This window comes from Delphinapterus leucas, chromosome 11, assembly GCF_059928025.1.
Source record: "Delphinapterus leucas isolate spDelLeu-1000000601 "Yukka" chromosome 11, BTC_Dleu_Yukka2, whole genome shotgun sequence".
Classification (NCBI taxonomy): domain Eukaryota; kingdom Metazoa; phylum Chordata; class Mammalia; order Artiodactyla; family Monodontidae; genus Delphinapterus; species Delphinapterus leucas.
The window spans coordinates 12,528,077-12,552,020 of NC_143139.1; the positions used below are offsets into that span (position 1 = coordinate 12,528,077).

Below are 23,944 nucleotides of genomic sequence, written 5' to 3' on the forward strand. Positions count from 1 at the left end.
TTTGAAATGTATCTGTCCTAAGTCTCCGTTGATGAACTGTAGAATTACCTACTAAAAGCACCATATTTCACAGGTGTAAAGGGTATCAGAGCTGATAATTCACACAAAGGTGTTTTGTATTTTATTCTTTCGTGTACCCTAGGGGCCCCTCAAACCAGCTTAATTTTCACTCCAGGATTCAACTCTAAGGATTCAGACAGGAGGCAGCTAGGGCCTCTGTGTTTTAATTAGTGTTATTTGTAGTCATCTGTGAAGTGCTACAGTGCACGGAACATAGAGGCATTAGCACAGGCATTCATAGTAGCCTACATGGTGCATAGAAAGAGCTGAAGATTTTGGAATAACAGAATATTTAACTTTGAGTGCTACTGAGATCAAATTCCTTGGCTGCAAAAGCCAATTTTTTAAGTTAATTGAGAAACTACCACTAGACTCTAATTTATACATTTAATATCTAACACTAATACATCCATACCTATACATTCATTATATGGCTTTATTTAACTTGAAAAGGAAGGAAAGTGATGAATGGCAACCTTTTCGGGGGGACAGTGTTCTAATTCGGGGTTGACAATTTTCCACTACAAAGTCAACACTGCCCCCCAAATTTAAAATTAGAAAAATTAGTAAGGATTTTTCAATTCTTATAAAATCTTTAATCAGATTCTATAATCGCTCCCCTTTTCTAAAAGCTGTCCCTGACCCCAGAAAGGGGATACATCTCTCCAAGAAGGCTGTGGTGTCAACGTGTAAAGCAGGGGCTGGAGACTTTGGAACTGAGTCTTTTGCAGACCTTGTGAGAGCTACTTGCTAGGGGATTGGCCGTCAGCCAAGGGAGTAAAGTTACTGAATCCAATCTCTAGGAGCCAAAATCCTCCCTGCTTTCTAGCAAGGAGGCCTTCCTTTCCACCTCAGGAAATGTCTGATGTGATGTGCTTCAAATTAGCTGGCGCATTTCCTAGCTCACTGATCACTAGCCTGGGGCCTGGCCCAGGCTCAGAGCTCAGAGGCCATGCCCAGGACTGAAAAGAACAACCACTTTGGCCAAAGGAGTTAGAAAGCAACAAAACCTGACACACACAAACTTCTACCTTTGGTTTTTAAAGCCTCTTTTGGGTGCATTTGAAGGAAACTTGAGCCACGATCTCTCTGACTCTTGGCCTTCCACAGCAGCACGCGTTTTCAGTTTCAATTGATGCTTATCACAAGGCCCGATCCTGGTGGGTCACTCAGTTAAAGATGGAGGATCATGTTTAGCTCTGGAAGTTGTATTATGAGGGACACGAACAAACTGTTCGGGGCAGGGTCACCTGAACCCTTACGACCTTGTGGAAAACAAAGGCCATAATCACAAGACCTGGGGCAAGTGGGGCTCTAAGCTTGGGGTCAAGGACGAGTCCCTGGTTCATCCAGTCATTCATTCAACAAATATACATTCATCTAATCCGCTGAGTGAATAAAGCAATCAATCAAGGAAAGATTTTTTGACCACTTGCAATACACCAGGCACCAGAGACACAAATGGTGCCGTAGGCTAACTTGTAAAACTATGTTATGGAATCAGAGTCTGGCTGTTGTTGGAAGGGCTAAGAAAGCATTAGACAAGCCTTTTTCAACATTTTTCACTTGTAGAGCTCAAATGTGGTCAACCTTCTGCAGTCACACCAGTAATAGTGGTACACACCTTTTTCCCCAATGGCTTAAGGACAGAAACACCAAGTTCTCATAGTTTTTGTTACTCATCAGGCACCACAGACCCTGACACGGTCCTCCCTTCTCGATGAGAATCAGCAAGCTAACCTTCTCTCCTACTCGAAAAGACTCTCCATCCCTGGCAAATGGTTAATTCTTTTCTATGGAACACTTCCAGTGAGCTTCTGGAATTGTCACCTCCAGGGCAGCCCATCATTTCATTCCTCAGGAAGCACTTTCTTCTCTTGGTTACACATCTAAGGAACTTACTAACTTTAAGGATGGGGATGGGATTGAAAGTTCTAACCTCCAACCAGCCCCCATGCTTTGGTGCTTTCCAAAAGTTTTCTCATTTACATAAGCTCAGATGTGGCTGAAAGGGTTTTGTTCTAAATACCCAGACACCTTTACTGCTCTTATCGCTTGGGAAATTCCAAGGGTTTTAGGAGTTCTAAATATATATTTAGGAGCTCTAGGGACAAATCAAAATATCACAGGTGTTCAAAGCCAAAGTGAGAAGTAAAATCCAGTTCTTCTGATTTCCACCCAGGTCCCAAGCTGTCTGCTATATGCGTGATTCTCAATGATTAGAAGTTTCTAACTTTAGTCAAATGTTCATTCATTCACCAAATGCTTACTAAGCAAAAATGCTATGGACCAGGAACTGGCCTGGGCCCTAGGAACACAAGGGTAAGTCCCAGTGTCTCCAGGCAGACAGCAGGTGGAGGTGAGGCTGATAGGATTAAGGCAGGTAAATGAGATGAGACACCCTGGAGCCCCTGGGCCCTCCCTCCACTCCTACCCATGGTTGAAGCCAGCAAAGGGATGATCTTCAGAGCCCGGAAAGCCCCTCACATTCTTGGACCGACGTATGGCTCTACACCTCTCTTGGATAGAGGCTTGAAGTCCAAATCAACTTTCCCATTTTGGTAAAAGGGCAGGCACTCTGGCACTGACCAGGGCTGCCTTGACAGAGGATGGCTTTTAAAACTGTCCATTTGAAAAACAGTAAATTTCTAGCCCTCAAAGAAAATCATTTGTTGACTCAACATCCCACGTCAGGCACCGTGGAAGGGGCTGGGGCTATGAAGATAGATGAGACAAGGTCTCTGCTTAGAGGAGTTTACATTCTAATAAGGGATATTAGAATGGAAACTAAGGGCAATAGAGTGGCACAGATGATGTGATAGAAATACATAAAGCAGCCAATGCAGTACCAAGAGGACAGGTGATTTCTTTCTGGAAGGGTCAAGGAAGACCATACAGCCACATTAAAGTGTTAAAGACTGCCGAGCCACATTAAAGAATACTAATGCTGTACACTCACCCCTGGCAGCAAGCATTCATAAAACACCCACGGCGTCAGTGGCCGGGGCCCATGGGGGTAACCAAACCTCTGAACCTACCTTCTGAAGCTTTTCTTCTTGGTTGACTCCCAAATCAAAGTTTCTTTCCAGGCCTCCACAGACAGCTCCCGTGCATGTGTTTTTCAGCAGAATCAAGTAGGTTTACTGTCACTGCAAGTGTAACCATGCATATTGGGGCTACATTGCCCAGGCACATGCAGTCAGTTCTGTTCACTGGGAGGGAGAAGGGGTAGACTGTACTCCCTGGCCCCTAGGCCCTGAAAATCTGCCAGGAGCAACCTTCCCTACCTCTCCTTCCCTCCCCCCTCCTCTACCTACCTATCATCTCCAGATAGAGACGGTGGTGCCAGAAAGACGGAAGGGGGCTGGGTCCCTGAGTTGCCACCTGGAGGAGAAACCCCCGCCTGCAATGGCCCATGATGTGATCTAGTAACACATTTCTATCGCGTCGTCATGAGATGCTAGCATCGTCGGCTAAGGCAGTCAACGTACCCTTAACTAGTATGGCAGCCCGAGGATAACCTTTACGACCATGTTCCATCTCAGTAACGGTGGGAGTTTTTCAGGGCAGTGGTGTGTGGCTACCCGATAAAATTCCCAGGAGACAGGTTAAAGATGAGACAGAACAGAGAGAGGGCAACCCACAAGGCAAATACGGGCTCAGGAAAAGGCCGCAGAATCATGATGGATTCTTTTAATAAATAAACTTTTCTATGGAAATACATGTACTCTTCTCCAGAAGTGGTTTTCCTCCAAGTTAGATCTCTCCTTCTCTCTCTCTCTTTTTTTTTTTTTTTCCAAACCCCGTAACAAGACCATTACTCAGGAAACCCACTCACATTTTTGAACCACATGTGAGGCTACTGACTCTGAATCTGAGTCCTGGGTTTCAGTGAAAAATAGGCCCCGGAGTAGTTCCACATCACAGAAAGCTCAAACGTGCAGGAGGCCATGAGGCTTGGTGTGTGGGGAGATTCTGAGCCTGCGTGTCATGGTGAGTCCAGGGCAGTGGAAAGGACTTCAAAGCCAGCTGATACGACATAATTTTGTTCGGTTCTGAGAACGCCAAAACATCCACAGGGCTGTTTCAACAGGAAAAGTTAACTGCAACCACTGCTGCCTTTACAAACACAAATAACAAAATCGTCTTGGAAGGGTTCTTTCATGTTCAAAATCACCCGAATCACATCCTCCCTTAACCAATGAACTTGGGAAGCAGGACAGCACAGGACCCAGCCGTACAGCAGCTGGAATGGTTTAGAACAAGGGACTGTGTGGGTGGAGAGAAATTCAACTGAGACTCTGCCCCTGAGTGTGACTCAGTGGCCTCATCTGTGAAATGGACATAGTGATGGTAGCTTTCTCACAGGGCTTCAAAAAATAAAGAAGATAATGTGTGAGGGGCTGAAAACAATTCCTCGAATAACTTAGTATATTACATGGCTCTTCAGGACAAGCACGCCTCTCACCATCTCCAAGGGCCATCTTGGCATTCTTGAATACATTTGATAAGAGCATCTGAAGCCGGTTGTGCTGGGCTGGCTGTTTCCCCAGGGTGACACCTGAACCACCCCCTCCCATTCCACCCCCAACAGTCACGGACCTTGGGATATAAAAGAGGTGCAGCCTGTGACCCAAGGAGGACCCTCGTGCCATAGGCATATGGTGCCAAACAGGAGCTGATCCTCTAGATCAGAGCCCTGCACTGCCCACACCTGGCTTTCGACTTTGGTTCTCTGCTACCAAGTGCATCACAAAACCCACACTAGCGGGTTTCCCAGCAAAGCAATGCCAGGGCCTGGTTCACATCCAGTGGAAACATCTGCAGTAGTGCAATCTGTGCAAATCTGTTGCACTCTCTGTCTGAAAAGCTGGCTACTTGTTCTGAAACCAACAAGTCAATTCGTACAAACTGCAATATGTAAGTACACCTGGGCAGGCACCACTTGTGAACACCACTGAATGCCTCCGTGAACCAGCTGCTTTGTTCGCCACCGGGCATAAGAAGAGCTTCCTCCGCAGGGCTGCACTGACAGCTCCTTGCTGTTGGTGCCTGGTGGTTTGGGGAAGCAGAGTGACGTGATCGCAACAGTTATAGACTTGCGAGTCACAGTGCTCTGCCACCTAGCAGCCCTGTGCCCTTGAGAAGTCACCCTACTATCTCTGAGCCTAAGCGTCCCCACGAAAGGCAAACCTGGTCTAATTGTTGCCATGGAATGATCAGCTCCCATTCCACCTTCCCGTTCACCAGCGAGGGTCTTCATGGAGGAGGGACTCTGTGGGCTCCGGACCAGTGATTTCCAAATGAGGCTCCAGGCCTCCTCTCTGCAGCTTCAACGAGAGAAACTGCTTTTACCTCCTTCATATGGTGGGATACTATATAAAATTTCATAGTTTAAAAAATGCTATTTCTGCTTAAAAAGAATTTTATACACTGACCTAGGATATCCGAGAGAAAAGGTGATTTGCAGGATATACAGAAGTTGCAGTTAGTGCAAATTTCAGTCGTTCCGCTTACTGTGTGACAAGCTACGTAACTTATATCTGAGTTTCAATTTCCTCATCTATAAAGTGGGGAATATAGGTGAAAGTTTTCAGCACATAAGAGTTCAGTTCCTGTTTTCCTTTCTTTAAGAATAGATGGGAAGGAAGAAGCCCTTAGCATATGAGAGCAGCTCAGAGTAAGAAACCATAAAATAGGACAAGCTCTGGAAGATCTGTAGATAGTATTCACCATTTGTGTGTGTGTGTGTTATTCCCAGATTTTCCATTATCTGAAAGACATCATGTGTTCATCAACATGTTCAAGCTGGAGACATTATCTCCTACTCCATGGACACGCTTGAGGGATAAGACTGACCTCTTCAGGGTAGGGCAGGTGGGGCAGCCCAGAAAAGCAGTGGGAATTGGGCCAAGTGCCTGGAATCACAGTCAGGAAGGAAAGAGCCCAAGCAATCAGCCTGGACCAGGACCATCTGGGCCTGGCAGGAGCCCTGGTTCATTGCCCAATTGGTCCCAGCACCAAACTAAATGTAATATGCCTAAAGCCCTTCAGGAAGCATCTCAGCTGTTAAAATATCCCCATTGATACAGAAATCTAGATTCTGGACCTCACTTCCCTTATCCCAATTTAGTTTAGAATCTAAGAGTATGGTTCTTAGTAATTCCTTTTATCTTATCAGAATTTTACTAGCTTTTGATAGCCTTTCTTTCACAAATGTGATGTAATACACCTGAACATTTGGGTACTAGAAGATATGTTTTTCCTGGTACCTGGGTATCTCCCCATCAAAAAAACGGAGGATATCTTATAAAACTGAGTTCAGAGCACTGGCTTCTCCCACTTCTTTTCTGTCCTAAACATGCAAACAGAAAGGAACAAAGAGGCCAGGAAAGGAGGCTGTGACGTGGTGTGAGCCTGTGACGCAGTGTGGGAGTCGGTCCTGGAGAGGCCTGCAGAAAAGAAGGAACTGACAAACCAAGATGGTGGAAAGAGAATGGGTTGGGTTGGGGGGGAAGATGGGAGTACATACTAAAATTCCTGTTGGGGTCCCAGAACTGCTGGAAGTAGAACCCTTATCTGGGTATTGCCTAGAGCAACCACAGCTTTTTTGAGCATGTTATGTTTTGTTTAAAATAAGGAAAAGAAGCGCCAAGAGAAGGGTGGTAAAATGGTAACTGCCTTCCCCTCCTAATTCATTCCCAGGAGCCCTTGACACAACCCTTACAAAGATCTCTGAGCAGACTAACTTAAAAGCGTGGCTTTGGGAAAAACTAAATGTCACAAGTATAAAATCACAGCCTCTGGGAAGTCAGCACTGATTTTAGGTGGTTTTAGGGTATAATTTTGCCCCAGGAGACCAATAAGACTAGCACCAGGGATAAATACAGCAAGAAGCAAACAGTTCTTTAGATTGTATGTTCTCTGATGGCAGAGGCTACATCTAGGATGCACTTTGAACATGCAGTTCTTAAAGCAGACACTTACAAAATGTTTACTGAACGAATTTGTCTTTTCCTACCCAGAAACAACCAGTCTTTACAAAAATCCCTTTATTGAGTCTGTTCAACTTTCTGATATAGTTCCATGTAAGCACTGAGAAGAAAGAGAGCGGAACAAGCCTAGTGAGATATCCACCCAGCAGCAACTCAGCCTCTATAAATTTAATTTTAGAAAACAAATGAATCTCAAACTTTCCTATAATTTTTTTAAGAGAAAAGTAGGAAAGGAATAGTTTTAAGTGATTAGAGTATCTCTCACATTAGCTTCCCATGACCCAGTGCCTCTTAAGGGCAGGGGAGGGAAAGAGATAAAATTTACTGGTTATCTTTTACAAGCAGTACAAGCCTACAATCCCTGGGATAAGGAAACTTACTAGCTCTTGATTTGAGGACAATTCCCCAAAGGCAGTGCAGCCACTAAGCCCCAAAAGGAATAAGTTAGCCCTGATGAGCTGAGGAGGCATAGATCAGAGTTCAGGGCACTGGAAGCAGCTGGAAATTCTGAAAAGGGAAACCAGAGTGGAAGCATTTGTGCAGAGAATGGCTGCAGAAATCTGTAAGTGAACCCACCCAGTTCACACAAGGCAACATCACCCAATGCTTACCACAGTGGCCACTGCAAGGTTGAGAAAGGTCGCTGCACTGGGAGACATCAGAGGTTCAGCCCAGGAAAAGTGAAGAGAGCTGTTTAACTCCTTGGGTATCCAGCTGAGATGTAAAATATCCTGTGAATTCATCCCCCATAAAAGGGCATGCCTTAGAAGTAAGGACTCCACTGTGAAAACTATTTTCTTTTTTTTTTTTTTGCGGTACACGGGCCTCTCACTGTTGTGGCCTCTCCCGCTGCACGGGCCTAGCCACTCCACGGCATGTGGGATCTTCCTGGACTGGGGCACGAACCCGTGTCCCCTGCATTGGCAGGTGGACTCTCAACCACTGCGCCACCAGGGAAGCCCTGAAAACTACTCTTGATAGCTACAGACAAAGCCTGAAATCAAGTCCTGACAAGATTTTCAGAGAAGAGATAGTTTGTAGATAGAGTCCCATCAAGTTAGAAGATCTTGTAAAACACACTGAACTTGCCATAATTCATCCTAGCAAAGCATAAAACCAAAGCTATACAAGCTCAAAGTGATCAGCCAATATACAGCTGATTGCTGGAATAAGAATAAACATTCTTCCGAGGAAGATAACATATTCTAAAATATCTAAAACATGTCATTTACAATGTCAAGTATATATAATAAAAAACTACTACACATGCAGAGAAATAGGAAAATAGGACCCATATTGGGGGAGAAAAAAGCCATCAATAGAAACTGAGCCTGAGAGGGCCCAAATGTTGGGTTTAGCAGGTAGATTATAAAGCAGCCTTTCTTTGTTATGGGAAAAAAGGAAAGTTGCTCAAAGGATTAAAGGGAAATATTCTTTTAGTGAGTGAGCAGACAGAAAGTCTCAGCAGAGAAATGGAAGCTATATAAAAGAACTAAGTGTAAATTCTAGAACTGATAAAATACAATAACTGAAAAGAAAATTCACTGGATTGACTCAACACATACTGGAAGACAGATCACAGGGGGGAAAAAGAAGAGTTGGTGAAGCTGAATACATATTGACATAAATTTCCAATCTGAAGAATAGGAAAGAGATGGATTTTTAAAATATTAACAGAGAATCAGGGATCTTTGGGGTATAGTAAGATACCTGACCTAACATACATGTAATAGAAGTCTGAAGAGAAGAAAAGAAAAAAAAAAAGCAGAAAAAAATATTGTAAGGAAAAAGCACTTCTAATAATAGGAAAACACTGACTTAAAAATCCAGAAACTCACTGACCCCCACATAGAATAAACACCAAGAAAACCACCTTCATCAGTTTTATAATCAACCTGCTGAAGATGAAAGATACAGAAAAGAATCTTAAAAGCAGCCAGAGGAAAAAATAAGAATGATGACTGACTTATCATCAGGAACAATATAAGCCAAAAATCAATGGAATGACATTTTTAAAACTCTAGAATAAAAAGTAGTAACCTAGATTTCTATATACAGTAAAAAAAAATATATATATATACTTTGAAAAGCAAGGTGACTCCAAGTTTGAGCCAAGATGGAGTCAGAGGGACTGGATTTACCCTCCAGCCTGAAATAATATGTGCTTCACACACATATGTATTCACACACATATGTGAACAGTTTTCAAGATATTGAACACTGGGCAATGAAAGATGAAAAAAATGCAGAAAACCCTACAACTGTTCCAGCTTTCTGCCTAGGGACTGCTTTCAAGCTTCAGTGCGGGGAGGGAGAACCCATGTCGAATTCAGCAGACTCCTTGAGTTGAGGAGACAAAGTTTAAAGTGTGGCAAGGGCAAGGGAGCTAAAATTACAGCACAGAGTAATAGAGAGGAGAAAGCTGCATGAAGAGAGAGCTCTGGAGATATGCATAGGGTCCCCATAGAGTCCTAAGCTGAGGATGGATCATTGCATGCCTATGAGAAAACTGCTCAAGCCTGAGGAAAGAACCACCTGAAAGCATTAGAGGAACAGTTCTCAGAGCTCACGCAGAACCAGGAATAGTCCTTATTACCACCTGCTACGGTGGAAAACATAATTCATGGAACAATAGGTTGAGCAACCAGAAGGGTTTTGCTACAACAGTGAGATAAAGTTAGTTATAATGTAAATATTGCTCTGGTTTCATCAAACAAAGCTTAAAGGCAAGATCAAACTCTTACCAAGTAATTTAATAGCATCCCCAAACAAAGCACAATAATATTTAAAGGTATACAAAAGTATCCAGCACCTAACACAATAAAGGTAAAATTCACAATATCTGGCAACCAATTAAAAATTACATTAAAAATGAAAGACACAGAAAAGAATCTTGAAAGCAGCCAGAGCTTTTAAAATTATCAAGCATACAAAGAAGAAAATAAAACCCATAATAAAGAAAAAAAATCAATCATAACTAACCTAGAATTTATGAAGATGATAGAATTAATAAACAAGAATATTAAGACAGATATTTTTACTGCTTCCATATGATTGATAAAATTGAAGAAATATTGAGCAAGTTGAGACATGGAAGATACTTTTTCAAAAAGTAAAACTTCTAAATATGAAAACTCTAATATGAGATGAAAAACACAAATGGAAGAGATTAAAAGCAGAACAGAAATTGCAGAAGAAAAGATTAGTGAACTTGAAGACAGAAATAGAAATTACCCAAAATGAAACACAGAGGAAAAAAAACTAGGTAAAAAATTAACAGAGGAAAAAAACTAGGTAAAAAATTAACAGAGTACCAGTGACCTTGGGAAAACTTCAAATGGCCTAGCACACATGAAACTGGAGTCTCCCAAGGGGAGAAGGCAGGAAGGACAGAAAAAAAAAAAAAAAAGTAATGACTGAAACTTTACCAAATTTAGTAAAAACTATAATCCCCCAGTTTCCAAAAGTTCAATGAACATCAAGAAACAGGCAGTAAACTACACAAAGGCCATAAGCAAATGGCTTAATGCCAGTGATGAGAGCTCCACTCTGGCAGCAGCAGTAGGTAACTGATTCCAGTAGCAGTAGGTGACTCTGATTTATTTCTAGATTTTTCCCCTAAGTTTTCAGAACCCCATCACTGCACTCCCTCAGAGGTAAACTGTCCAGAACCTTCTCTCCCTTCAAGTCTCTGTCCCAGCTCTACAGGGGATCTCTCCTCTGTGGTCTTGAGGCATCAGCACCAACACCAGACAGTGCCTCTTCTTCAGTGGTCTGTACCCAAGCTCCCAGGGCCCTTCCTTCTTCAGGCTTCTAATTGCTGATAAACCCAACCCCTTCCCTGTGCAGCCCTAGCCCAAGGGATGGGGGTTGCTTTCTCATTATTACTACCTCCGTGGTATCACAGTGTTTCCTTTTTGCCTGTTTAACCAATTCCTTATGTTAAATACTGTTTAAACAACAAAGAAGGATGATTGCACCTTTTTTGGGCAAAAGTATAAATATTTTTAAAAATCATTTTATAGAATTTCAAAGATGTACAGAGGAGTGCACATATAAGCTAAGTAGCCAGAGTTGAAACACGTTGGTTCTTGAGCTGTTCTCTCAGTTTCCAATCTACCCCTTTATTCCCATCTTTGTGATCTGGGGCTTTGACAGGTGGGTGACCAATAGATTCTGTCCAAAAAGTGTGCTACAGGGACACAGGAAGCTAGAGGGGAAACAAGGGACTTGCTTTTTTTCTGTTTTATTTCCTGTTTCTATCAACATCACCCTAATAATAGTTCTTCACTCTATAAGTAGTGATTGATTGCCTGTAGGTCCCAGTGACCCCGCAATCCCAGTAGCAGCCTCCTTGTTCCCTCTCAGAAATTCCAGTGCCAGCTGCCTGGGCTGCTCTCCTCTGAGGTCTGAGTCCCAGCTCCATGGATTTGCTGAACTATTTCTTCCGCTGAATTCTTTTCTGAATTCCTGAGGCAACAGCACCAGTTAGGCTGTGTCCCCTTCTCCGAGGTTTACCAGTTGTGGCGTCTTTCCTCCAAACTTCTCATCCCAGTGGCCTAACTCCTCAGATGTCGGGATACAAACTCTCCCTCAAGCTTTTAAATTCCATTAATCCCAAGTCTTCTCCTGGTCTCCACATCCCAGAGGGAGGTAACTACTTCCTGCAAGTACTACCTTGGTGATATTTTCCTTTGGAATTTTATAGCATAAAGACATACTTATAAATGATACCAATTCTTTTCATGTCCGATATGCTATATTACACACAGGTAATTTTAACTTTTCCATGCCAATTTCTTTTGTCTTATACCTACATTTTCAGAGATTTTCCATAAGGGCTAAGTTATAAATGTGCATCAGGGCTTATGAAATGGGAAGGATCTACAATAATTATTATTCCCATGTTTGCCTCACTTTGTCCAAGGGACGACGTTACGGAGAGACTGAGAAATGGAAGACAAGAGATTCTCATATCCCTCATGATTTGGGGAGAGTCAGCCTGTAGGAAGCTAAGCCCCCTCATCTATAAAATACAACTCACAGATTATTGTAGATCTCTAACAAAGCGTTTATGTGGAAGCACTTTGTAATCACAAATGGTGTGTAAGTTTGTTTTTACTAGATGGTAAAAGAAAAGATGATGAAATAAGAGAGGTGAAAAGAAGAGAAACAACTGAAGAAAGTATTCTAGAGAAGTTTCTACCCACTCAGAACTCCACTGGGAATCAGTTAAAAAAAAAAAAAAAAAGGAAGAGCGTGGGCCTCTGTTTTTCCCATTCCATGTAACCCTGATCCCCACTCTGCACGCCAAAGGTCCCTTTTGCCAACGAGACAGAAGCCATTTATTAATGTACGGCAAATACTGTTTATTGCAGACTTTCCAGCTGACTCATGTGAAAAAGGCACTATGAAAATTAATGAATCTAGATAATCTCTCTAAATGGATTTATGTTAAAATATACAACATTCTTACATAACATCTGTTTTATATATGTGAAATAATATAACATTTAATGACAAAAATCATGTTTTCAAAAATAACATTTGTTGAAGGTTAAGTCTCTTTCTTTTCTCTACCTAGAATCTTTCACAGGATTAAAATATGTGTATATTATTTCTTATTACCGGAAAAAAACTTGACACAGATAAACTCATAAAATGGCCCCAATTTGCTCTTAACTACTTATATCAATATTCAGAACTGAGGCCTTCATTAAGCAGAATACTGTAACACACACCAATGCAGGCTATTTCCGGTGACAGAGTTTGAATGTATATGACCTCTTTTACACTTGTGCTTTCTCGTATATAAGAACACAGTATAGATAATAAGAAGAATATAAACCGAATCAAAATACAAGCTATACAAGGAATTGGGATCAACAGAGCCACGACAGATAAAATGTCTCGGGAATGCTCCAAAGGTTTCTATTTGTATGTCCAAGGCCTTGTTGTATTTTACAGTTCATTCAATGTTTTAATCTTTTGTAAAAACTGTTGGCATTAAGAACTTTAAATAAATCTAAACATTCTATTATGGAGTATATTGAAGAAGAGACCTAAGTAAGCAGAGGCTAGCCTTTATAAAGGAAGCTACACCTTGGATGATACATACCATAGTCACAGGCAAAACTGAAACTGTTTAGATTTTGAATCATGGGCAATATCTCTGTTTTGTTGCAATAAATAAACTCACCACTGTCAAAAAAAAAAAAGTCTGCTTAGGCATTGAGATGGGGATGAAATACTTAATCCAATAAAGGGAACCTCACCTTGGTAAAGTAGGCAAAATATTCCCAAGGTGAGAAATTCTGTTTAAAATGTTTTCATTTTAATAAAAATAACGGGCCCAGGAGCAAGTCGTCTGCTTACTTATGTTTGCGTTGTTTCTTTATGGCGATAAATTCTGTACACCAAGAAATGAGAATCTGACATTCCCTTCATGTCTTCTTAAAACAAAGCACGTTGGAATAATGCCAAGAATAATGGAGTTTAAAAACTAATTAGTGACTGCTTCCCTCATCAAAAGATTCCACTCCTGAATCGCTAGCAGCAGCACTGATTTTTTCCTGTCGTCTTCGCATGATTTCTTGCAACTCAGAGCTGCCGTTGTTATCCTGAAAAACAAACATGGTTCGGACGAGACGGTTACTGGTTTGTGAGGCTGCAAATCATGTCATGAAATGGCTTAGGCTAAAAGTTCTTTGTGTTTTTCTTCTCATGTCTCTAAGGGGAAAACTGAAGGCCGCCCTTCATATAAGTGATGATGCTGGACTTCACTAACATCACATTTTCACTTATACTGTCTTAAGGCAATTCATTCACCATGCCTTTCACTTGAACCTGTTAAAGATAAATCAGTAATGCATGTGGAATGCTCTAGATTCCCTGGGGGAAAGAAGAGATTGTACAAGAAGCACAAAAAGATGGTAAATTATCAAATAATGCTCTTTAGGTCAAGTAAGATACTCATCTATCTACCTTAGGGGATTCTAAATCAGGCCCAAAGCCCCTTCTTCAGAAGACACCAAGTTTCCTCATACCAAAGGGTTCTGACCTTCTGACATCTTGTTGGCTTTTGTCCTTTCCAAACCTGGCCTACAGTCCCTATGCACCCTCCTTATTCCTCTCTCATCTACAGAAATCTCTGGCAACACAGGTGAGTAATATGAACATGAACTAGATGCAAGAGAAGGGCATGATGGGAAGGTGCCTGGGGAAGACGAAGAACCTCAGGTAGGACCTCTGCCTTAATTCACATCCAGAGGAACAGGAGCTAGAGGCCAGGAGCACATGGGAAGTCAGGGGAAATGACAGTGATAGGGAGTCTGGACTGAAGGAATTCAGAAAGGTTAGGAATATGGAACTTTCTATCATAACCCTTAAGGAGGAATTTATACATTCCCAACAAAATTAGAAGGTATAATGGCAACAAAACTGCCTCAGAAAAGATATAATCCCGACTCACATTCAATATACAAAAAGTCTAATACAGAATCAACCAAGATGAATGTCGTAGGAAAAATTTCCAAGGGAAATATAATTTCTCCTGAGTGAGAATGGTTACAGGGTTGTATGCACGAAGCTATTTTACTGAGTTATTTAACTGTTGAATTTATACAATAAACCTGCTAGAGATAATTACGTATTGATTTCACGCCAAAGCCTATACCCTTTCATTGGAGTCTAAGTTTAATTTTCATGAAAGCTATGGAGAGCTGTGAGATGTAACAGTTAGAAGCTACTACCCTTACACAGCCCACATTAAGTAGAGTAGGATATTGAAACCTTAAGTATAGCCAATCTAGAAAACATTTACTCTTTTTCTTTCATAGAAACAGCTATAACTAAAGAATTACTCTTCATGGCCCGCTGTTTTCTATGATCCCTATCTAATATTTTCCCTCTGATTATTTATATGTATAAGCAGGCCTAAGGCACACAGCCACAGTTTTAAGACTTTATAACCTCTAACCTGCTAGAATCTCCAAACTAAATATTAAGGACAGGTAAAAGAGTTCTGGCCTCTTAAGTCATTTACTCACACGAAGTAAATGAGTAAATAAAATTCCTACAGAGGTAGTGCACGTAAAATGAGAACATTAGGCTTTTCATTAGATATCCAAAAGTATATGAAGCTCAAGCTTCATGTTATAGGAGCACTTATAACAAATTACTCTCCCTGAAAATGCTCGCTAAGGGTCTCCAGTGACAGATTACTAAAGCTGAATCAAGTTGAATTCAGCTCTGCATGAAAGGCAAAGAAAGCGACCTATATGGACATAAATAATGTTTCCAGAGCTTTCAAATTGCAGTCCATACTCTTGGCTAATGTAGAAAAACACCACCTTAGGTTGAGAAGTCGTACCTCTAATGCAGCTTTCTGTACAGTAATTTGGCTAAAGACTCTGGCCCCTTCAGGGCAGACGGTTCTCAGTTCATCTTTATTGAGAGAGAAAAGTTGTGCACCATTTAATACTCCAAGACTATTGACAGTTCTGAAAAAACAAAAGGAGGAAAAGAGGGAAATAGAGCATTAAAAATACTGTCTGGATTTGTGGTTGCCAAGGAGGAGGGATGAACTGGGAGTTTGGGGTTAGCAGATGCAAACTATTATATAGAGGACGGATAAACAAGGCCTACTATATAACACAGGGAACTACAGACAATATCCTGGGCTGAACCATAATGGAAAAGAATATTAAAAAGAATGCACACAGGTGTATATAAAGTGAGCTACTTTGCTGTACAGCAGAAATTAGCACAACATTGTAAATCAACTATACTTCAATAAAAACTAATTAAAAATAGGGCTTCCCTGGTGGCGCAGTGGTTGAGACTCCACCTGCCGATGCAGGGGACACGGGTTCGTGCCCCGGTCCGGGAAGATCCCACATGCCGCGGAGCGGCTGGGCCCGTGAGCCATGGCCGCTGAGCCTGCGCGTCCGGAGCCTGTGCTCCGCAACGGGAGAGGCCACAACAGTGAGGGGCCCGCGTACCGGAAAAAAAAAGAAAAAATTAAAATAAACAAACAAATAAATAAATAAAATACTGTCTGGATAAAACAAAAGAAAGATTTCTGGTCCCGCTACAACCTCTCTTCTCTAGGTGTTCCATACACCGGAACTCATAAACGGTACTAGAATGCTTAGGGCAATGACAGGGGACGGTCATGATAACGACCCTGAGGCTATATAAGATAATTGATCATGAAGTGTCAAAAAAGAGTCAACTGGGTTTATTATCTTTACTGTGCATTACCAATTTCTTGAAATTTGGTGTTTCGTAGAAGGAATGGATAACTTTCTAGTAGCCGGGCAACTGACTAACCAGTGTACCTCATGTTTTCAGTCACACTGGGTGAGTTCATAATGTGTCAAGTGCTCTTGAATATGTATTAGTCAAATAGTTCAAATACATATATTCAAATATGTTTACCAAATACACAAGAAAATGTTTACAAGTTTTTAATTATAGACAAATAGAAACTTCACTGTGGCTTTCCTAAAGGAAAGCTCTATTAGATTATAACCTACAATAAGTAATGTCACCTATTTTTCATTTGCCTGGGATCTCTATGCTGCAGCGGGAGAAAAGGTTCTGCTTTATGTCCTCTGCGGTCTGTGGAGTCTAGGGAAGACTACAGACCTATCCTGTGTGACCCTCTGAGGCAGAAAGACAGCCACCAGCCTCAAAGCTGCCAAGAGACTGCTTGAGGGACCAATGATGAACAGACACCACCATCTAGAAAATGGGGTGCCATCAAATGATAGTTATTTCTCCTTCCTCCAATTTTTTTTTTTTTTAGCTAAAAATGGCTAGAGTTATTTCCTGAGCATGGAAACAGATGCAGTTCGGGTTCTCACATTTTCTAAGAGTCACTTGTGACATCTTAGTGATCAAATTGAAAACACTGCATGTTATACACACAGAACTGTAAAGTATCCCCAGAGAGACTTACACAGGGTTGAACCCCTTTGACTGCAACCATGTCTTCACATCCTCTGGGGTGGAGTCATAAGTGATATTGACAACTGGCACATTCTGCCGTGGCACGTGGAACTTCTTCTGGGCAGCGCTCCGACCAATGGTCAGTCTGTGGATGAGTTCATCCTGCACTTCCTCCATCTGAGATTTCCTTCCTAGATACCAACACAGAGGAGGTTAGTTTTGAAAGCCCTAACAGCTGTTGCTCTTCTAGAACCCCAGTGCCAAGAATCCTTTGACCCCAACAGGACTTACGATCTAGTATTCCTACCATCTTTCCTTTCATCCTCACCAAGTATAAACTCTGTGATCAATTATTAAAATCACTCCCTGTCTCTTCTTTCTTCATTGTGTTCATCTGGCAAGCCCCCCCCACCCTTGTTAAATCTCACTTTCTGCTTATTCTGTGCTGCACCTGCACGCCAAATCGAACACAACAATGCTGAGTGAGCTCATGTTAAATTCATGATCATGAACCTCCCCTGGGCTGTTAATGGTCTGTGACATTCATACTACATTTCCTGAGGCCAGTGGCTTTCAACTGGGGGAAAGTTTAACCACAGGGTACATCTGGCAATGGCTAGAGATACTTTGGGATGTCACAAACAGGGGGCAAGGGGCAAGGAAGCTACAGTCATGCAGTGGGTAGAGGCCCGGGATGCACAAAACATTCTGCAATGCACACAGGTCACGTTGCTACATCAGAGAATTATCTAGCCCCAAACGTCCACAGGGGCTCAGGTTGAGAAACCCTGCCTGGGACCGTATAACTGTCCATGGTCAGACAAGTATTTCCTATCTTCTTCCTTCTGCAAACCTCCAGCCCCCAGTCCTCAGTCCTCTCCCTGAACTGATGATTTCACTGCAGAATTTCTGAGTAAATAAAGAAGTTAAAAGAAAACCTCCCGAAGTGCCCCCAGCAGCTCTCCTTACCACTAGCACTTTCCCCGTACACTCTGCCAGCCTTCCTTCTACTACATTATAGATGAACTGTTTCCACTTTCCTCAGGCCAGCCCCTCTACATGTGCACTAGGCTCCGTGCCCTCTGTCTGTTTGAATACTTTGACAGTAATTTCCCCCCTGCTTCTCCCATGTTATCAATTTTCCTCTTTTACTGAATCATTTCATCCGCTTACAAGCATGCTATTATTTTATTTCTCTCATGTTTAAATAAGCCCTTTCTTAACCCCACATCCCCTGCCAGCTACTGCCCATTTCTCTGCTCCCCTTTTAGCAAAACTCCATGAGAAGCTGTCTATATCAGCTGACTCCAATTCCCATTCTCCAATTTCCTCTTGAATTCACTGCGATCAGGCTTTTGGCCCCATCCCTCCATGCCATTTTGCTAAACTCCAATGGTTGATTCCCAGTCGTTTCCTCATTTAATCTATCAGCAACATTTGAAGAAGGCGCTCCCTCCTTGAAACACTTTCTTCTTATGGCCTTCAGGACACCACACTCTCTGATTTTCCTCCTGTCTTACTGGTCTCTCCTCAGCATCCTTTTCTCAGATGCTCATCTCATCTCCCCAACTCTCCAGGACACAGTCCTTGGACCTCTTCTGTGTCTGCACTCACTCCATCAATGACTGTTGTGCCTGGTCTCCTGGTTTTAAATGCCATTTAAAAGCTGATGACTACCCAAATTACTTCTCTAGTCCAGACTGGTCCTCAGAACTCTAGACCAATATACATCAACTGCCTATTTGATATATTCATTGGATGTCTATTAGCTATCTCAAACATAACATGTTCAAATCTGAATTACTCATCTTCTTCCTGAAGCTTACTTTTATGCTAGACTTCCCAACTTGGTAATTCTATTTTTCCAGTTCCCCCAACAAAATACCATGTAGGTATGCCTGACTCCCCTTTGCCCTCGATTATATCCAATCCATCGGCAAATCCTGTTAGTCCTACCATTAGAATACACCACACAGCCCAATCACTTCACTCCATTTTTTTCTATTAGCAGCCTGGTCTGAGCCACCAGCCTATTTACAGGTCTCTCTGCTTCTACTCTCCATGACCCCACTCTTCACTCTTCATCCTTTTCTCAATATAACAAAGTGATGCATTTAAAATGTGAGTCAGATACACACACACACACACACACACACACACAGATACATTATTTGTATATCACCTTCAAGAATTAAGTGCAAAGAACTGATATAGTAATCCAATTAACTAACTTGGCAAGTGACAGTGACCTGGTCACTAAGGAAGCTTTTGTGACCATTGTTCTGATTGTTTTTTTCAGGGAAAGTATTTTTAGAAAGTGTTTGGTGCCCCTGGGAAATAAATGAAAGTGTGAAATAATCAAATAGTGTTATTTCAGCCTAATTTTTTTTAATGCCTCAAGTACTCAGGAAACCTTTTGAAAAAGAAAGAAGTCAAAAGAAAGAGAAATAAGAGAGGGGAAGGGAGGAAAGGAGGGAGGATGAGGGGGCTAAAGAGAGTAAGAGGGAATATTATTGATTGTTACATTTAAGTAATACAGGACATGCATTTCATTAGTTAACTCTTTTAAATCAGTACAATGTAGTCACACTGCCATACAACATAGGAGTACATCTCAAAGAAATACAAGAGAAAAAGTATAACCACGCTAAAATAGTTATCTCCTTATCTGTTGACTTAGCCACTGTGGGATCATTTCCAGTCCACAGCATAACATCTTTCCAGGGAATATAAAAACCTCTTCTAATGTGTTCCTGGTTTTGGTTTCCATTTGCAATGTTCTAGCACATAACAACACACCAGACTAACTTTACACCTCTTTCTAAAACAACACTTCTGATCACAAAAGATTAAACTCATATAAAAGGACTAACATTTCAAAGGAAATGGAAGACATGCAAAACAACTGAAGCATTGGTATCTTTAAAAGTGATGAAGAGAACCTTTTTGAATCTTACGACAAGTCAAACTGAATAGCTTATATGACACAGGGCTCCAACCAGCTAGTTTGAATAAACGCAGTAAACACTTCAGAAAAGGAGCCGGGTTCTCGCTACTTGTGACATTTTAAAATAGGCCTGTTACTTTTCTCCCTTGTTCATAGCTATTTGGTAACATTTTTATGGGTGAGTATTCAATTTACAGCTCCTTCCATTTTACTCTTATCAGAAGTCTAGGCCATAAGGAGAGAACGCAAGTACCACAAAAGGTATATTTTGAAACAGACCTGGTTACCAGTAAAGAAGCATGTCTACTTGGTTCTAAAAAGACTGTTGAGAAGCCCCAATACTCGTTCAGTAGAAATTTCTTCAAAAAAGTGCTCAAGAAAGAAAGCTATCAAGAAAATATTTGTTTTATAAAAAGGACTATAGTTAATGTCAAACTATACTTCTGAGCTATCTTTAAAAGGAACGTTACATAAGTAAATGCAAAATTTTATTAGTTTAAGGAAACAAGTACATGTGTAAATTTGGGGACATATGTTTATGTTTTACATACCAGTGTCACCCTTTGACTTAAGAAAAACAGACTTGAAAATGATGAGTCACAATTATCAGGCGGGTTCTGTATCTTTAAAGTATCCTAACCATGCCTCTTTCCCATTAGGTTATTCTTAGTTTCTTAGACTAGGACAAAGAACAAACTGTCCCAGCCCACAGACTGTTCCAAAACTGGGCCTGGATGCCTATGAACCCTGATCCCAGGCCTGGAAAAAGAGTGCCACTGTGTCAAAGATTACCGCGCTGACGTAACAAAGAAGGGAGATGTTATAAACTTGTGGGAAGAATGAAGAAAGTTTCTGAGAGGAAAATTTTCCTTAGGGAAATCAATAAAAACATTTACAGAACTTTCTCATCTCAAAACTATGTCTTTCGTGTCTGAAAAAAAATAAAAGCATCTTTTCAAAAAATACACAAAAATATTTTAAAATTTAGTTGCCAGTTATATTTATGCACATACACTCTCATACACATACATGCACAGGCATAGTTGTTTTTGCCACACAGAAAGAGCTAATCATTTTTCCAAAACTTCAGTTTTCCATTAGTTCTTTGGTAAGGTCACGATATGGATGAGAAGGTAATTTAAATTGGCTATACTTCAGCTGAGAAAGTAATGTATAAAAGTAGGTTTGTGCTTATTGCATTTAACCAGAATTTCTAGAACAATTAAATAGTAATAGTTTCAGTGTCTTCTTTTTAATTTTTTTTGAATCAAGAGTGACCACAACTGAAGAGACAGGGCTATGATTTACTGAGATGAGAACTTGAATCTGAAGTTCCAGTCTCAGCTATAAAGTTAACAGTTCAAAACTTGTATCTCGACTCGGGCACAGGGAGCCTGCTGAGCTCCCAGGCTAATCCCCTGCCCTTTCCAGGTCACGTGGGTCCTTGGGGGCATAGGAAGGAGGCCGAGCGGAGAACAGGAGAGCGAGGCGGGAGACGTCCTCAGGGAGGAGTGGGAGAGAAGCGGAGGGCGATTGCCCTGCACACTCGGGCACTGGGAGCCTGCTGAGCTCCCAGGCAGATCCCCCGCCCTCCAAACCCCCCTCCAGGCCACGTGGGTCCTTGGGGGCATAGGACGGAGGCCGGGGAGATCAGGAGAGGCAGGCGGGAGGGGCCCTCCCAGAACCCAGACCGGAGGAGCAGCAGAGGAGAGGAGGGCATTTGCCCCACCCACTCGAGCCCAGGAAGCCTGCTAGGCTCCCAGGTGAGGTCCTCCGCCCTCTGAGACTGGGGTGGGGTGCACGCCTAGGCCCCTTCTGTTCCTTGAGCCTAAGCCCCACCCCCCACAGCCCCCAGGGCCTTTTCCAGCCCTGTGGGTCCTGAGCATTGGCCCCACCCACCACCCAAACCTCGCCCTTGCTTAGGCCCCGCCCTCCAGAGCCAAGGTCTTTCCATCCCCCCCCTTTGTTTTCCTTTCCCTCCTCCTCCTTTTTACTACTGTGGTAGTGATGTACCTTCTGGTTGTTGATTCATCTATAGTTTTATTTTTACATTCTTTCTAACATATCTGTTAGTTTCCTAGTCTGATTTTATTTTTTACTTTGTTGTTTTTCTCTCTCTTTTTTTTTTGCCACCCCACGTGGCTTGCAAGATCTTGATTTGCGAGCCTGGGGTTGAGGGGAGCTCCTGCAGTGGGAGCTCCAAGTATGAACCACTGGACTAACAGAGAACCTCAGACCCCAGGGAATATTCATCGGAGTGAGGTCTTACAGAGTTCCTCATCTCAGCACCAAGACTCAGCTCAACCCAATAACCTACAAACTCCAGTGTTGGAAGCCTCAGGCCAAACGACCAGTAAAACAGGAACACAATCGCACACATTAAAAAAAAAAATGAGATGGCAAAAAAAAAAATGTCACAGATGACGGAGCAAGGTAAAACCCGACAAGACCAAATAAATGAAGAGGAAATAGGCAATCTACCTGAAAAAGAATTCAGAGTAATGATAGTTAAGATAACCCAGAATCTTGGAAACAGAATGGAAGCATGGATTGAGCAAATACAAGAAATGTTTAACAAAGATCTAGAAGAACTAAAGAACAAACAGAGATGAAACAGTAACTGAAATGAAAAATACACTAGAAGGAATCAATAACAGAATAATGGTGGCAGAAGAATGAATAAGTGAGCTGCAAGACAAAATGGTCGAAATAACTGCCAAGGAGCAGAATAAAGAAAAAAGAATGAAAAGAATTGAAGACAATCTCAGAGACCTCTGGGACAACACTAAACATACCAACATTCAAATTATAGGGGTCCCAGAGGAAGAAGAGAAAAAGAAAGGGTCTGAGAAAATATTTGAAGAGATTATAGTCGAAAACTTCCCTAACATGGGAGAGGAAATAGTGACCCAAGTCCAGGAAGCATGGAGAGTCCCATACAGGATAAACCCTAGGAAAAACACACCAAGACACATATCAATCAAACTAACAAAAATTAAATTCAAAGAAAAAATATTAAAAGCAGCAAGGGAAAAACAAAAAACAACATACAAAGGAATCCCCATAAGGTTGTCAGCTGACTTTTCAGTGGAAATTCTGCAGGCCAGAGGGAGTGGCAGGATATACTTAAAGTGATGAAAGAGAAAAACCTATAACCAAGATTACCCTACCCAGCAAGGATCTCATTCAGATTCAATGGAGAAGTCAGACAAACAAAAGGTAAGAGAATTCAGCACCACCAAACCAGCTTTACAACAAATGCTAAAGAAATTCCTCTAAGCGGGGGAAACACAGAGGAGAAAAAGGCCCACAAAAACAAACCCAAAACAATTAAGAAAATGGTAATAGGAACATACATATCGATAATAACCCTGAATGTAAATGCCCCAACCAAAAGACACAGACTGGCTGAATGGACACAAAAATATGACCCATATGTATGCTGTCTACAAGAGACCCACTTCAGACCTAGGGACACATACAGACTGAAAGTGAAGGGATGGAAAAAGATATTTCATGCAAATGGAAATCAAAAGAAAGCTGGAGTAGCAATACTTGTATCAGATAAAATAGACTTTAAAATAAAGATTGTTACAAGAGATAAGGAGGGACACTACATAATGATCAAAGGATCAATCCAAGAAGATATAACAATTATAAATGTTTATGCACATAGGAGCACCACAATACATAAGGCAAATGCTAACAACCATGAAAGGAGAAATCGACAGTAACACAATAAGAGTAGGGGACTTTAATATCTCACTTACACCAATGGACAGATCATCCAAACAGAAAATAAATAAGGAAACACAAGCTTTAAATGACACAACTGGCCAGATAGATCTAATTGATATTTATAGAACATTCCACCCAGAGTGGCAGAATACACTTTCTTCTCAAGTGCACACGGAACATTCTCCAGGATAGATCACATCTTGGGTCACAAATCAAGCCTCAGTAAATTTAAGAAAATTGAAATCATATC

General features: G+C 41.6%; 1 protein-coding gene across 1 annotated transcript in view; it reads right to left on the bottom strand.

The window, feature by feature from the left end:
- Positions 1 to 8,996: 8,996 nt before the first annotated feature.
- Positions 8,997 to 23,944, bottom strand: part of EPS8 (EGFR pathway substrate 8, signaling adaptor) — a 73,848-nt gene continuing 58,900 nt past the window's right edge. Inside the window, exons 18-20 of the mRNA XM_022577672.2 lie at positions 17,020 to 17,200; positions 15,427 to 15,556; positions 8,997 to 13,675 (exon numbers count right to left, since the gene is read on the bottom strand). Of these exons, the coding sequence (XP_022433380.2) occupies positions 13,562 to 13,675; positions 15,427 to 15,556; positions 17,020 to 17,200 (425 nt within the window). The 3' untranslated portion in view covers positions 8,997 to 13,561. The remainder of the gene's footprint in view (positions 13,676 to 15,426; positions 15,557 to 17,019; positions 17,201 to 23,944) is intronic.